Below are 14,457 nucleotides of genomic sequence, written 5' to 3' on the forward strand. Positions count from 1 at the left end.
AGTCATGCAAATTACATTGTAATCTGATGCAGTGGAATGCAGTTTGTGAATGTCTGTTAATCACATTAAACAGAAAAGGACAGAGCACTCTTGTGCAGGAGTTGCATTTCTGTGAAATAAGATGATGAATCTCTGCCATGATTTTTAGACTCAAGCCACTTTTATATGCTATTGGATGTGCGTAATAATATTTAGTAGTACGTGGATAAAATGTATTGTACAATACAACATGTTGAATGTTAAAACTTATTAGTATACACACTGACATCTGTTCTTAAAATGGTAAAATGAACACTTCCATACAATTAAACAGGTAAATTTGCATGGATTTGGCTTAGTTTTATAAATCTCTTATGACTGGTGCAAGTTCCTTATTCTAAGTTTTTCAGTCAAAAGCTTTATAGTCATGTCAGTAGATTTTTTTTAACACTAAAGCAATAAAAAGACAACATAAGATTAGAAATTCACCATGTTGTCACCCATTTTATAGCACCATTCTCCTTAATAAAACATGCCTTTACTTCTTTTTTGCATGTCATAAATAAAATAAGTGCAATGTATTCACTGGTCTGCATATCTACGTTGGTGAATAAAAATATAAATATCTCCTTTGGGCTCCAAGGAGTACACATTTATAGTTCTGACCAAGATATAATTTAACATGAATTTCCTTATATGGTCCATTGCAACCAGATGAAGAAGATCTCCTTTGTCTTGCAGTCAAAAGAACACATTCCCCCTTCAGTTCTTTACATATCCTATTACTCCAAACATTACACTTACAGACCTCAAACTTGTATCTCATATAATTTATTCTCCAGTCATTATTTTTTATATTAAGGAAATAATCAGCATTTTGATATTCCCATACTGTTTCCACATACAATTTTAATTAGCACGACGTTTTGTTCTGTTCTAGTTTCTTTAAGAAACATGCTTTCTATCATTTTCCTTGCATACTTAAAGTAACTTTCATTTAATATAAATATTATATTTTTCCAGAGATACCTGTACAAATACTTAAATTTGTACTCTCTCTAAATTTTGCTAATTTTTCTTATTGATAAATTGATCCGTATTATTTCATTTCTCACCACTTTTTCTTATCCTACAAACTCTTGATCACCCCCTTACTGTCTGTTCTCATTATTCATACTTGTCTTGCCAGCACATGGGCATCCAACAAGGCCAACTCATTTTCACTTCCAACTTATTTCTTAACAAATATGTCTAGAAATTGTGGTTAGAGAGCCTTAGGGCTTTTCTCATTATCGGTTTCATGAATCCTATGCTTTGCTTATTATACCATACCTCTGTTGCTTATGTTAGACTGTGATATATTTTTGCTTTTATGCATAATTTCTCTATTTTTTCTCTTTAGGTGTCTTTTATGCCTATGCCAGAAACAATTATTTGAAAAAATAACACACAGTTAGGCAAAGTATAATGTATGTCTTCTTACTCTATACTGTGTGCCACTGTGTTTACTGCTGTGAGCTATCATCTTAGTTGTATTTCTTCTGTAATCCACAGTTTAACATAAAAATACCCACTACTTTTAACTGTTTTCTCGTAGTTTCATAGGTGGTTACTAAGCATGTGGTCTAGGAAACCATTGAGAAACCTAACCCAGTTATCCAATTACCCTAGAGCACTGTCTAGTTAAGTGATGTGCTCAGTCACACAGTAGGCAGATGGAGGCTGAGGGAATCAAACTCTGTTCCAGAGGTAGCAGCATAACAAATCAAAGCCTCACTCCTCCACACTGACTGCCAGGACTTAAATGTTACATTAATTTATTTGCTAAATGGGTCCTAGCTGGTCCTTTTCATCCACCACCCAAGCCGCAAGGGCAGGGGCAAATATAATTTAGATGGACAGCTTACAGTAAATGATCACCTATCATATTGTTGAGATTTCAGAGAAATCCACAGACCCAACAATAACATACAAACACCATACAGAGAGGGACCGGAATCCAGGACTGAACCCCAGACACTGGAGCTGTGATGTAGAGATGTTACTGCTGAACCAACTGACATAATCAAAGCCAAAAAGTCTGTTGACTAAATGAATAGATCATTTGCATAACTGACTTTCACACAATGTATCCCACCTGGATTGTGGCTATCAATGTTGACCTTCTCAAGTACTTCAAAGAGACTGTCTATGTTTTGTTTGTGTCTTTTGGCTTTTCCCGGTTAGGGGTCGCCACAGCGGAACTCCGGTCTGCTAATGATTGGTAGTTGATTTTTACATGCCGAGTTACCAGCCCTGACGCACAACCTTCAATGAAGGTGCACCCTTTCACGCATGTCTCCACGCAGCAGATGCTCTAGCTGAGAATCGAACCAGACAGCATCTTACTGTGAGGCGATAATGCAACCGCAGCACCAAATATCCATGGGGCCATTATACATCCTTGCCTTCCCCTTTATTAATTCTAAATCTTTCTTATGAATGTCTCTTTTTGAATATTTTTAATTTGTGCCCATGTTTCTTCTTAAAGAGGCACTAAAATAATAATCAGCTGTAGGGGAAATAAAACCATCTTTCATTCTTTAATGCGGCTTTTTTTTAATGACACCAAATGAAACTTGAGCCAAGAGATTTTCACTTCTGCAGGGGCTCCAAGTCCATTTATATAATGTTTAATTTTTAAGATCTAGCTCGAACATATTTTCATCAGCATGTTGAAATAAGAAGCAGGTATGTTTTGCGGTTCTGTTTGATACATGTACATATAACAGCTTACTGCCAGTATGTGCTCCATCTGTGTCCTTCAATCTTTTAAAGAGATTTCATGTTGATGTGTTCAGGGAACTATGAGTTTTATCAGTCTATCACATTGATGCTCTTTATAACTATCTTTGTTTTGATGTTCCAACCAGCCCATGTCTCTGGAAAAGGCTTAGATATGTAGAAATCCTGAAATAGTAGATGTGCAACAATACTGAAACAGTTTTGTCAGTAGCTCAGCCCATTACATTGATCAGGAGCCTCGGGTTAAATTTCATATCTTTATCTGTCTGGGCCTGCAGGTTTTGCTCTTTTAAACCTGTGATTGATTCCAATATTTATTCTTCTATCATGTAGCTAAGGTACAATTGGTTGCTTCTGATCATAGACACAGTGTCACCACTGATGTTCTAAGTACATACAACAAAGTACACTCGTGTATACTGACATGTAATTTGTGCACACCTCTGCAGCAACTGCAGATTCTTTGAAGGAGTACTAATTAAACATGTAGCATAGAACTTCACCAGAAAGGATGAGTACTACTCCCACTTTGATACTATTTAGAATTCCTGATTCATACATCAACCAAGTGATAAAGCCACATTCAAAATTTCCCCCTGGCTAAATAGCATTTTGTATACTTGATTCCCTTTTATGTGCACCTGACCTGACTCCCCATAGTCTTACATGGAGTATTCCTCCACCAAAATTCCCAGCTGGTGAACTTCACAAAACCTTTGTCTTCTTATGACAGTTTGAATCCCAGACCTTCCCCCCACTATACTCCTTTCATCAGAATGATCCTAGCTTTCCTCTTTCTTAGACTTTCAGGGATCTGTGACTCTACCTGTCTTCATCCCTTCAGGCCTGTCTGTCTTCAGAATTCTCTGCTTGCCACAGAACCATCACGTCAGTAACTTTCCCCATCCTTTACGTTATCCTTAGCCTTACCCTGTCGAACACACATTGTCAGTCAACAATCCAAGCACATACAATCAGTCAGTGATCAGAAATCATGGATTCCTCCCTGCACTCAGAATCCCATTCCTTATGTAAATAATTGGAAACCCTAAATGCTTCAGTGCAAGCACTGTTAGCAGTTGAAGCACCACTGTCCCAAACATATAGAGTGCCAGAACCAACCATGACTCCTTACCCTCCACAACAATTTCCCCCTCCCTCCTCACACCTGTGATTGGTACCATTCTTGTCCATTACCCTCACCCATCATGGTAGTGATCATAGTACCCCACTGCTTTACCCCAACCTTTGTATCTCATGCAGACTCAGTTGCATTGGTTCATTCCCTACCTCTGGACCACAAACTGTGCTACCTTTTGAGTCAAGACATATTGTGGTGTTCATTGGTGTTATGATTGCAATCTATTTGTGGGTTATGTAATTGTGATATCCATTTGCATTTTACCTGCACTATGGCTTTGAGTCATGCAATAGTCCATTTTTGTGAAACAAGTCTCAGTGTCATAGAGCATGGTACCTAGTTTAGCATGCCATCATCTCAAATTCTATCAGATATTGTATTAACCCCCCCCCCCAAGCTGCTCAGTTGTATGGGCAGGGTATATTCCATCTGTTACCTGTACTGGACTGACTCCCTTCCAGCAGACCTATGTTCCCATCTATGGTTAACACATAAAACCTGAGTTTACCTGCCCCTCCCCATCACTGTGCCTCACCAGAATAGCCCCTGACCATAGTGAAATGTCTTTACTGATGATACCCCCACCTCCCGGGATGGTGAAGGCATAATGTGCAGCAGGATGACCCTTCCTACTTCTGTGGTATCTTATCAGCTGCAGTTCCTGCTTCTTTGACATCTGCTAGATAGCTGCTTTATCTATACCATTGTCCACCTCTTGGTGGAGAGATCTCTTGAATGGATGCCTCCTCCTTCCTGGCATTCAGTGATTAAATGGCTGACATCTCTTTTGGTTTGGGTGGATGATGGTGAGGAGCTGGAGGCAGTAGCTCCCCTCCAGTGGCTGTTTCCAGTACTATTGACTGCCCCCTGCAGCACAAGGTGCATTTGTCAGTGCACCCCCAATATGACTGTCCATTGCACTAACACTACCAGTGGAATCTAAAGCCCTTTATTAAAATAATGGGCACATTCTTTTCACATAAAGCTGTGGCATATAAATTGCCAGTGGTGTCTGGTGGCATTTCTGCATTGCTATCCCTCTCAGAGTCTTCCAATGACAACATGACAGGTATGATAAGCCACCTAGCACTGCCCTTTAATAGCACTGCTACAGAGGAAGGATATCCACTTTCACGTTATGGTAAGGATGTAAATCTTGAAAAATGTGTAGCCCAAGCTGGTAAAGCCTACCACTTGGCAAGTTGATATTCTTGCTTAAGCTCTGGAACCCCTCTGACTTAGGATCATCCATTTGTTACTACATGGAGTAAAGTTTCAGATACTCACAAGTAAAGCTGCTAGCCTAAGCTTAATTTTTAGTTCTTCCCCCTTGATGCATCATTGTATTATACATTCTATGATGATATGTGGTGGTGCCATCTGTGCTAGGGAGAGTAGGGTAGTATATGTGTACATATACCAGCACAGCCAGCTGGAGTTTTGTGAAAAAAAAAGTTTTTCTGGTGTAATGCAGGTTTTATTGGTTTGTTTTTTTCCCCAAACATCTTTATTAAATTTACAGATATGACAAAGGCAATCTTACATTTATATAAATATGAAAAACATACAAAATGATATCACTTTAGCTGCAAACAGTTTACATCACAGACACCATCGAATCAACTGTAGCTGTAAACATTATACATCACTTATAAACAATCCAGTCATTGTCAGTTAAGCATTATATAGCTCATTCAGATCCTGCCTCTTAAACCAAGGTTGCTGCTCTGCATATATTGTTCCCACAATTCCCATTTTTTTCCTGTCTAGTTTGCTCCTTCCCTTTTCTAAAGATCCTAGTTCCAGTTGTTTTCTGTTTGTTACTATATTCACTACTTCTAGTAAAGTTGGTCTAGAATTTAATATCCATTTTCTAGTAATTTTTTTTGGCAGCCACCATAAGTAGACTCAGCAAGGCTTTACTATGTCTAGGCAATTCCAATTCTGTAGCATAATTCAAAACATCATCTCCCCAGTCAGTCCAATCTGTCCACCCAGCATCTCCAACTGAGCAGTCCTCAGGGAATCCCAAAAATCCGTCAGCTCATCACACCTCCAAAAAATATATTCCCAGCTACCTCTTTCTTGTTTGTCACACCTGCAACATTTGCTATCCACCTAAGGAAAAATTATTTGGAGTCTACTTGGGGTATAAAAATATCTATATAAACACTTCCAGGCAAATATCATAAATCGCCCAGACTTTGTTGCATATTTGAGAGATATACATATATCCCCATTGTCTCTTTGTGAATTGTTTATCCAATCTCTCTTTCCAGACAACTTTTTTTTGAGACAGGTGTATTTTTTTATGACTAATGAGAACTTTGTCATGGTAATATATAACCTTAAGGCCACTTAATATTTGATGATTAGTCTGCAACTGAAAAAAAAGGGGAGTAATATCTGCCATTCCAAAACCTAACCATTTTTATATTTAGCTTTCAGTACTTTAGAGCTTAACATTAAAGAAGAAAATATTTGCTGTCATTTTAACTTTTCTCTTTAGATAATGTAAATAATTTACATACTGTCCTAAAACCTTTCACTCAAGAAGTGCATGGTCTTTGTTTTACTTCTACAGATCATCCTTTTGTTTGTAAAAAGACAACCCATGTGACCACATAAAACTAATAAAAGGCTCAAATACATCCTCTGCTGACAATTGTTAATATAACTCTACTGGAACTAATGAATGAAGCCACAAGTCTGCATTGTAGCTTTACATTACAGCATCTTTTAGGTTTCTAATACCATGACAGGAATGGACCCCATTCCTAAGTCAAAGTATGATTAAAGTTCATGAAATTAGTATTGTTTCAATCATTGATGTCAGCCAAAAGTGCTCTTCGCACCACCTGCAATGTGCCAAGTAATGATTCCTTCTGCAATTCGTACAGAGTTACATGTATTGGTTGTTGTTGTGTCTTTCGGCTTATCTCAGTTAGGGGTTGCCACAGCAGAACTCCGATCCGCTAATGTTTGGTAGTGGATTTTTACGTGCCGAGTTACCAGCCCTGACGCACAACCTTCAACGGAGGCACGCTCATTCACGCATGCCTCCACACAGAAGACGCTCTAGCTGAGAATCGAACGGGACAACGTCTTGCTGTGAGGTGACAACGCTACCGCAGCACCACTACCGTGGGTAGTTACATGTATTGGTAGCATATCTAAATACAATTGTAGATTGTTTTATAGAAGACCCATTACTCCTACTACTATTGGAACTATCTGGGTATCTTTCTTACACATTGCTCTCATTTCTCCCTGCAAATTCTGATATTTTATGACTTTTTGCCTCTCTGTACACAAGACACTGTAATCACTGGGTGTGGCAATTTCAATGATCAAAGCTACTTTTGTCTTCTTTTCTTGGACCAGTATATCCGGTTTTCTAGCATCTATCTTTTGAACTGTTGGTTATGGATGATTCCATGTGATGTAGACTTCATCATTTTCTGTGATGCTTTGTGGATCATGTTTTCAGTGTTTTTCAGCCACTTCAATACCATAATGTTTGCACAATCCCCAGTGCAACAGTCCTTCCACATTATTATGCCTTTCAGTATACAGTCCTTCTGCCATTAGTATGTCACAACCAGCAATGAGGTGTGCGACTGTTTCCAATTCGGTTTTACAAAACTTACATTTGCTTGTTTCTCCCACATGTTCAATTGACTTTGCAAACCAGCATGTATGTAGCCCACTATCTTGGGGTGCCAATATTAACCTTTCATCTCTTAGTTTGAATTCACCTCACTTTTATCATTCCTGTGTTCGTTTCTGATCAACATGAGGTTCATCCAGAGGTTTTCTATACTTGCAACTATATTTATGCATTTTCCACATTTCTTGCCTTCTCATATGGTCCTTCACCTTATATTCTTTCTTTTGCTTTTTGGCACATTCAGTTGCTGCCTGATTTTTTATCTGCTTGTGGTTTGATTTCCCTTCTTGCTTGACACCAATATGTTTCTGCTAGATTAAGCAGAGCAGTCATTTTGGATTTATTCTCCTCATGTTTCAAAACTTTCACTACGTTTGGGTCTTGTGAGTCCAGCAGATACGTGTGGAGTCCCACGATTGCAGATCTAAACATGTAATCAATTTCAAGGAGGCCCAAACCTCCTTCAGAACAGGGAATATATGTATACACCGATTTTTATAAATCATTTGGTGAACATGAAGCATCCTTCTTGTTTTCTTATCTAATCTATCCAACACATTTTGGGGCCAAAACTGTAAGTTAGGACAGGAAGAGCAAATTGGTTTATAGCTTGGATTTTGTCCCTAGATGCCAGCACTGTTTTCAGCATTAATTTAAGTCTTCAGAAATATTCCTTACAAAGTTTTATTCACATTTGTTCATGTTTTACTGTTGATCATTCATCAATTCCCAGATATTTATACACTCCCTCTTGCTCAAGTTCTTTTATATCACATTCTTGTCCCAAACTGATGTTTTACTGGTGCTGCAGTTTTCCTGCTTTAAAGGTTGCTTTTGCACATTTATCAAGACCAAATGACATTCTTATATCATCTGAAAAACTTTTGACAACTTGCAGTTGTGCTTTCAGTTCCTCATCTGATGAGCTATACAGTTTTAAATCATCGACAAAGAGAAGATGATAAGTGAAGTCTTTACACTTTGTTGTTTTCTAGGAGTCAAATTATAGCCATGGCCTAAGCTGTTAAGTAAACACCTTAATGGGTTAAGGGCAAGGCAAAATAGCAATGGTGACAGAGAGTTACCCTGGAATATCCCACTTTGAATTTTTATCCCTGGGATAATAATTTGTCCTTTATCATGGCTTAATTGCAAAGTGGTCAGCCACTGTTTCATGGTCACTGTAATGTAGTTGATCAGTATAGGGTGTATATTATACATTTTAAGCACTCTTTTATCCATGAATGCGGGATACTATCAATTGTTTTTTTGTAGTCAATCCATGCCATATTTAGACTCTTCCCCTTTTTACAGTTCTCCACTATGACTTTATTTAACAAATTATCCTTTGTTCTATATGACTTTCTTTTATTGCCCTTTTGTTCTACTGCCATAATTGAGTTTTCTTCTAAATGGCTATAAACTCTGTCAGCATCAATTCCTGTGTATAGTTTATATGTTGTCGGAAGACAAGTTATTGGTCTATAATTTTTAGGGTAGCTTGCAGGTTCACTCTTAAGTAAGAGTATTGTTTTTCCTGTTAGCCAGGTTGGTCTCTGTATGGGGTGTACATATAAATAATTCTTACTCATGGCTAAATCTTCTTACAAAGATGTTAATACTTTTAACCAAAAGTTAGGTACTGCATCTGGGCATAGGTTTCTTCCAATTAGAGGCTTTTCTTAACTTTGTTTCACTCTCTCTGGCTGTTACTTCATCCCATTTCATATCATGTACCTTTAAACTTCTAATCTTTCTTTTACTTCTTCTATCCATTTAGCTTCTTTGTTATGTTCCTCAGGATGTTCAAAGATACTTCTCCAAAATATATCTATTTCTTCTTTTTTTGGTGATCTTTTAATTCCTTTTACCTTGTTTCCCAATTCTCTATAAAACCTTTTTGGGTCATCAATAAATTGCTTAGTTTGTACTTTTCCTTTATATTTATCTGTGTATGTTCTAAGTTTTTCCTCCCGTGCTGTAATTTTTTGTTTGTTATTTGCGATAGTGCATGACAGATCCTGGACTGTTCTAATGTTGGGCATTGCTTTTATCACATCTATCTTTCTTAGTAGTTTTGTTGATCTATTCCATCTTCTATAGTCTTCTAACATTGAAACTTCTTGTCTTAATTGCTTTATAGTTTTCTCTATTCGATACTTCCATGATGGTATTCAATTTTTCCCCTTCCTTTCCCTCACTTCCCTGTGTTCTTGTGATACAACTTTATCAGTTATTAATTTATCTGCATAGTAATATATCATGTTTACTTTTGTTATATCGTGTGGCTCTCAATAGATATTCCTAATTACTGTGTTCATTTGTTTTATTGACCTTCTGCAGTCTACTTCTTTCATTGATCATAATATATCAATCTATGACTATTAAATCAAGTAACTCTTCTCTTAGCTCATTTTCTTCCAAACTGAGGGCACATCCATTGTTTTCCATTTCCTGTGGGCATTCTACAGAAAGTTCTATATCATCTTCCTATAGCACATTCTCTTCAATCTCTTCCTGTGCCATCCATTGCTCTGTCATATGGGAACTCACTGGCCTATCACCACTCAACATTGACTGCATCCGAGTTTCCACAGTTTCCTGTTCCTTCCCTTGCTGTCTAGCTTCAAGTGAGCATTTATACTGGTTCCTGTGAAAGGCTCCAAAATATCTTCATATGGGAGCTGACCAATTGCTTCCTATTCCACTGTTTTCCCCTTAATTTGGATATCCATTGCTCTGTCCTGTTGTGGTGCTTTCTGAATTAGATTTTCAACACTGAATCATTCACTTTGCAGGTACTCCATAACCTCAATTCCTCCCTGTGTGTATGCTTGGATGCAACCTTAACCTCCAGAATGGAAGGAAGTGTATTGACTGAAGCCTAAGCACTGACCTACAAAGCAGAATCCTGTGAAATCTTTTAAGCTTGGGATGAGTTTTTATGTATGTAAGCCAAAGAAACAATTATGGATGTCAGAAGGCACTGGCTTCCATACATCATCACTACTATACCTAGCCACAAATATTCATGAATAACTGGACACAGCATCTGTCTTTCTGGGTTACTGGGAACTAATTTTGTCTGTGAGTTAATAAGAAAGTAAGTACAGTAAGTAAAATCTTATTAAATTGGATTTTTTACCTGCCATGGCTTAAAACTTTGGATTGCATGACATGTGCCATTATAAAATGGTCCATCTCCATGACTGCAGGTACTCATGGTTTGTAAGGCATGGGCAACTGCATATATAGCATTGTATACATTATAAGTAAATCTTAAATCATCAAGTTCAAAAAAGTTTCTTTCAATGTTTTCCAGATTCTCATCTCCTGTGCAGGCTTTTGCTTCTTGTCCTTCATTACTTTTGGTTCCATTTAACTCAAGAAACTGCAGTTTGCAGTCAAATGCCAATTCCCAGAAGATTTTCAGAAACATATCTTCAGTGTTTTTATAAGGATTAAGACCATAAATGAATTCTTTAAACCCTGACATTTCTCCTCTTCGTATCATAAAAGCAAGAGTCCCTTGAAGTGTAACAAAAAAGTCTTTATTGGAAAATACAGGAGAATTTGCCCATGAATCAGTGGCAATCCAAACTTTCCCATTTACATTAAGCTTTGCAAATTCTAACATAATGGGATATATATTGAAGTCTGTTGCATAAACCACTATCACATTAGTGGTAGACTTCCTAATTACTTCAGTTATGTATTGCATGTGCATTTTAGACAGAGGCGTGGGTATTGTCTGAAAGAATTCAATGCAAGCACCGGCTTTGATAAGTTCTTCTTTTACAGTTTGACCACCTTGTTGACCATAATCAGTGCTATCAACTAATATGCCGACCCATGTCCAGCCAAAATGTAACACCAAGTAGGCTAAAGCTATAGACTGGTACAGGTCACTTGGAACTGTTCGGAGAAAAGAAGGAAATTGACTTTTGTCACTCAGTGCCATGACAGATGCAGAGTAACTGATCTGGAAATGAAAATTGATACATACATTTTAATAACACCTCCCCTGGCAAATTCCATGTTCTGCTTCTTGTCACTTATATGCTAATCTGATTGTTAACTTTGATTTGTATGTGCATCTGAATGAATATTATGAATGTTATGTTTATTGTGAAAATGGGCTATGAATGGCCCAGTGGACTTTCCAGGTAAACAAAGTGCAAACAAATAAATAAACACATTTACAGTATTTACTAAGCCTTTTACATGGGAAATGAATATTAAAAAAAAAAAAAAGAAAATTCAAACAGTGTTTACGTTTATATATATATATATATATATATATATATATATATACGTATATACGTATATATATATATATATATACGTATATATATATATATATATATATATATATATATATATATATATATATATATATATATATATATATATGGGTCTACTTTACATGATCAACATTTCAAAATGTCTAAGACCATATGACCAAGAACATATGATATATACATATGGTCAAGTGACATTTAATTGAGCTGTGAATCATCAATCACATTTCCCAGTGCCTACATCTATCACATGCAGGTAGTAGGGAGAGTCCGACTTGCCCCCATCCCACAGGACCCATTTTAGCCTTCATTTCCAAGGTTCACTAAGTAGTGCTCTGATGATAGTTATGCACTGCAACCTGATGTACTGCAGTGTGATACATACATAAATATATATATATGTATATATGTGTGTATATGTGTGTGTATGTGTGTGTGTGTGTGTGTATATATATATATATATATATATATATAAATATATATATATATATATATGTGTGTGTGTGTGTGTGTGTGTGTAAATATATATATATATATATATATATATATATATATATATATGTGTGTGTGTTTGTGTATATGTGTAGATATATATATATATATATATATATATATTTACAGCACTCATGTGTTTGATTAATTTGTCATCTCCTTACCTAACTGAGATCACAAATGTGCAAAAGCATCTGAATGTGTACAGTATCCAGTAACAAAAATTTAGACAGAATAAGTGTTTTTCCCAGGAAAACTAGCCCACCTGCATTCTCCCAAAATGGGGGGTTGCTCATTTGCACCACCACTATATATACATACTGTATATATCAACTTCAAGGCTGCCCCATCATGGGGAAAGGAGAAATCTCCAGTACACCAATAACTCAACCTTTCAGTGAAAAGCTGGCCAGGTCGCACAAATGAGTGTGTGTGTGTGTGTGTGTGTGTGTGTGTGTGTGTGTGTGTGTGTGTGTGTGTGTGTGTGTGTGTGTGTGTGTGTGTGTGTGTGTGTGTGTGTTTGCCTTATGCATATACATATTCATATACATATACATATACTTATCTTGGCACAGCAAAATAGTTTACTTACTTAAGTTCAGCGATACCTTTTTTGGCTCATCATTTATGGAAGGTATGATTTCTAAACAGTGAATTGAAAAACCTATAAAAAAGGAAACTAATCTTTTTTGCAAGAGGCAAGCCTCCCCTGCTCTCCTGATGTGGGGGACAAGCCCTTTACCCTCCCAAATTATATATACCAACTCCATGGTTGCATCACAACTGAGAAAAAGGGGAAAAACCCCAAAAGCCTGTTGTCAACTTGCACAATACATTACACACTGATGAAACTCACCTCGGCAAAACATCCTCACATTTAAGACATATGACAATGGAGTCAGTGATGACTCATAGGTATGAGCATCAAAATATTATTTATTCATACAGCATATGACTTGCATTTTATAAACTCTTTAAAATGACTCAACACATTATCTCTGCCAGTGTGCAGCAAGCCGCACTATACCAATGGACTTAAAAATTAAGGGTTAGGTATCTCTTCATTACCTGTGGATGTCTATAGAGTCCTAAAAGTTTGGCCATGGGTATTGACATTAGAGAGTAAGCATCACCAATCACAGTTACAGCAGAAGAAAATGGGTCGCAGCAATAATTTGGCACTGTAGTCTTCTGTCCTGTAAGTAACCTCATTGTGCTCTCAAGTGCACCAGCAATAGATGTACAGGTATCAAAAATATGAAATCCAAGCGTAATGTTTGGTAGCAGTCTTAGGTTTCCATGGATTTCTTCAATTGTAAAGACCATACCAAGCAGCATTCCATAGGATCTAAAATCAAACCTTTGGGAAAGCCAGTAAGTCACTGAGATGTTTAAATAAAGAGCAGTTGTGAGCACATACTCATCAATGAGATCTCTTGAATATCTTTATATACACACACACACACACACACACACACACACACACACACACACACACACAGACACATGTATGCACACACACAAACACAGTGTCAACTATAGCAATGTAACACATACTCCTAAGCTAGATAGTGTATATATATATATATATATATATATATATATATATATATATATATATATATATATATATATATATATATACTCTGTTTCCCACCCTCCATATATTTGCCAGCAGTCTAAGCTCTGCAGTGATCATCTCCATTTGACAAGAAAGCACCATTTACGGCATACCCGTCATCCGAACAACCTTGAGGAGGGGCCCTATTCTTGTCTTAACCCACCCCACCTGAAGCTGCTGTGTAGATTCATAATTGCAAGGGCTTACTTCATCTCTTCCTCTGATAGTGCATATTCCTGTGCATGCACTTTGAAGGCTACCACATGGATGTAGCATGGCAGAACCAAGCACAGATACAGCATATAGAGTCATAGATTAGTACTAAGTTAACTGCCCTTGCGAGCCATTTTAAGCCTAGCCAATTATCCCTTGTGAGACTCAAACCCTGCACCTTGTGTTTGTAAGGCAAACACCTTAACCATTAGGCCATTCTCCCAACCCCTATGCCATGCTTTTCTGTCTGTAGGAG

At 37.2% G+C, this 14,457-nt stretch overlaps 1 protein-coding gene across 1 annotated transcript in view; it reads right to left on the reverse strand.

Moving 5' to 3' along the window:
• LOC122803840 (extracellular calcium-sensing receptor-like) overlaps window positions 1-13,705 on the reverse strand; it is a 139,584-nt gene extending 125,879 nt beyond the window's left edge. The window contains exons 1-2 of the mRNA XM_044073522.1: window positions 13,436-13,705; window positions 10,720-11,556 (exon numbers count right to left, since the gene is read on the reverse strand). Of these exons, the coding sequence (XP_043929457.1) occupies window positions 10,720-11,556; window positions 13,436-13,705 (1,107 nt within the window). The remainder of the gene's footprint in view (window positions 1-10,719; window positions 11,557-13,435) is intronic.
• Between the last annotated feature and the right edge of the window lie 752 nt (window positions 13,706-14,457).

Source organism: Protopterus annectens, chromosome 6.part0 (genome assembly GCF_019279795.1).
Source record: "Protopterus annectens isolate FY-2018-M chromosome 6.part0, PAN1.0, whole genome shotgun sequence".
Classification (NCBI taxonomy): Eukaryota; Metazoa; Chordata; order Ceratodontiformes; family Protopteridae; genus Protopterus; species Protopterus annectens.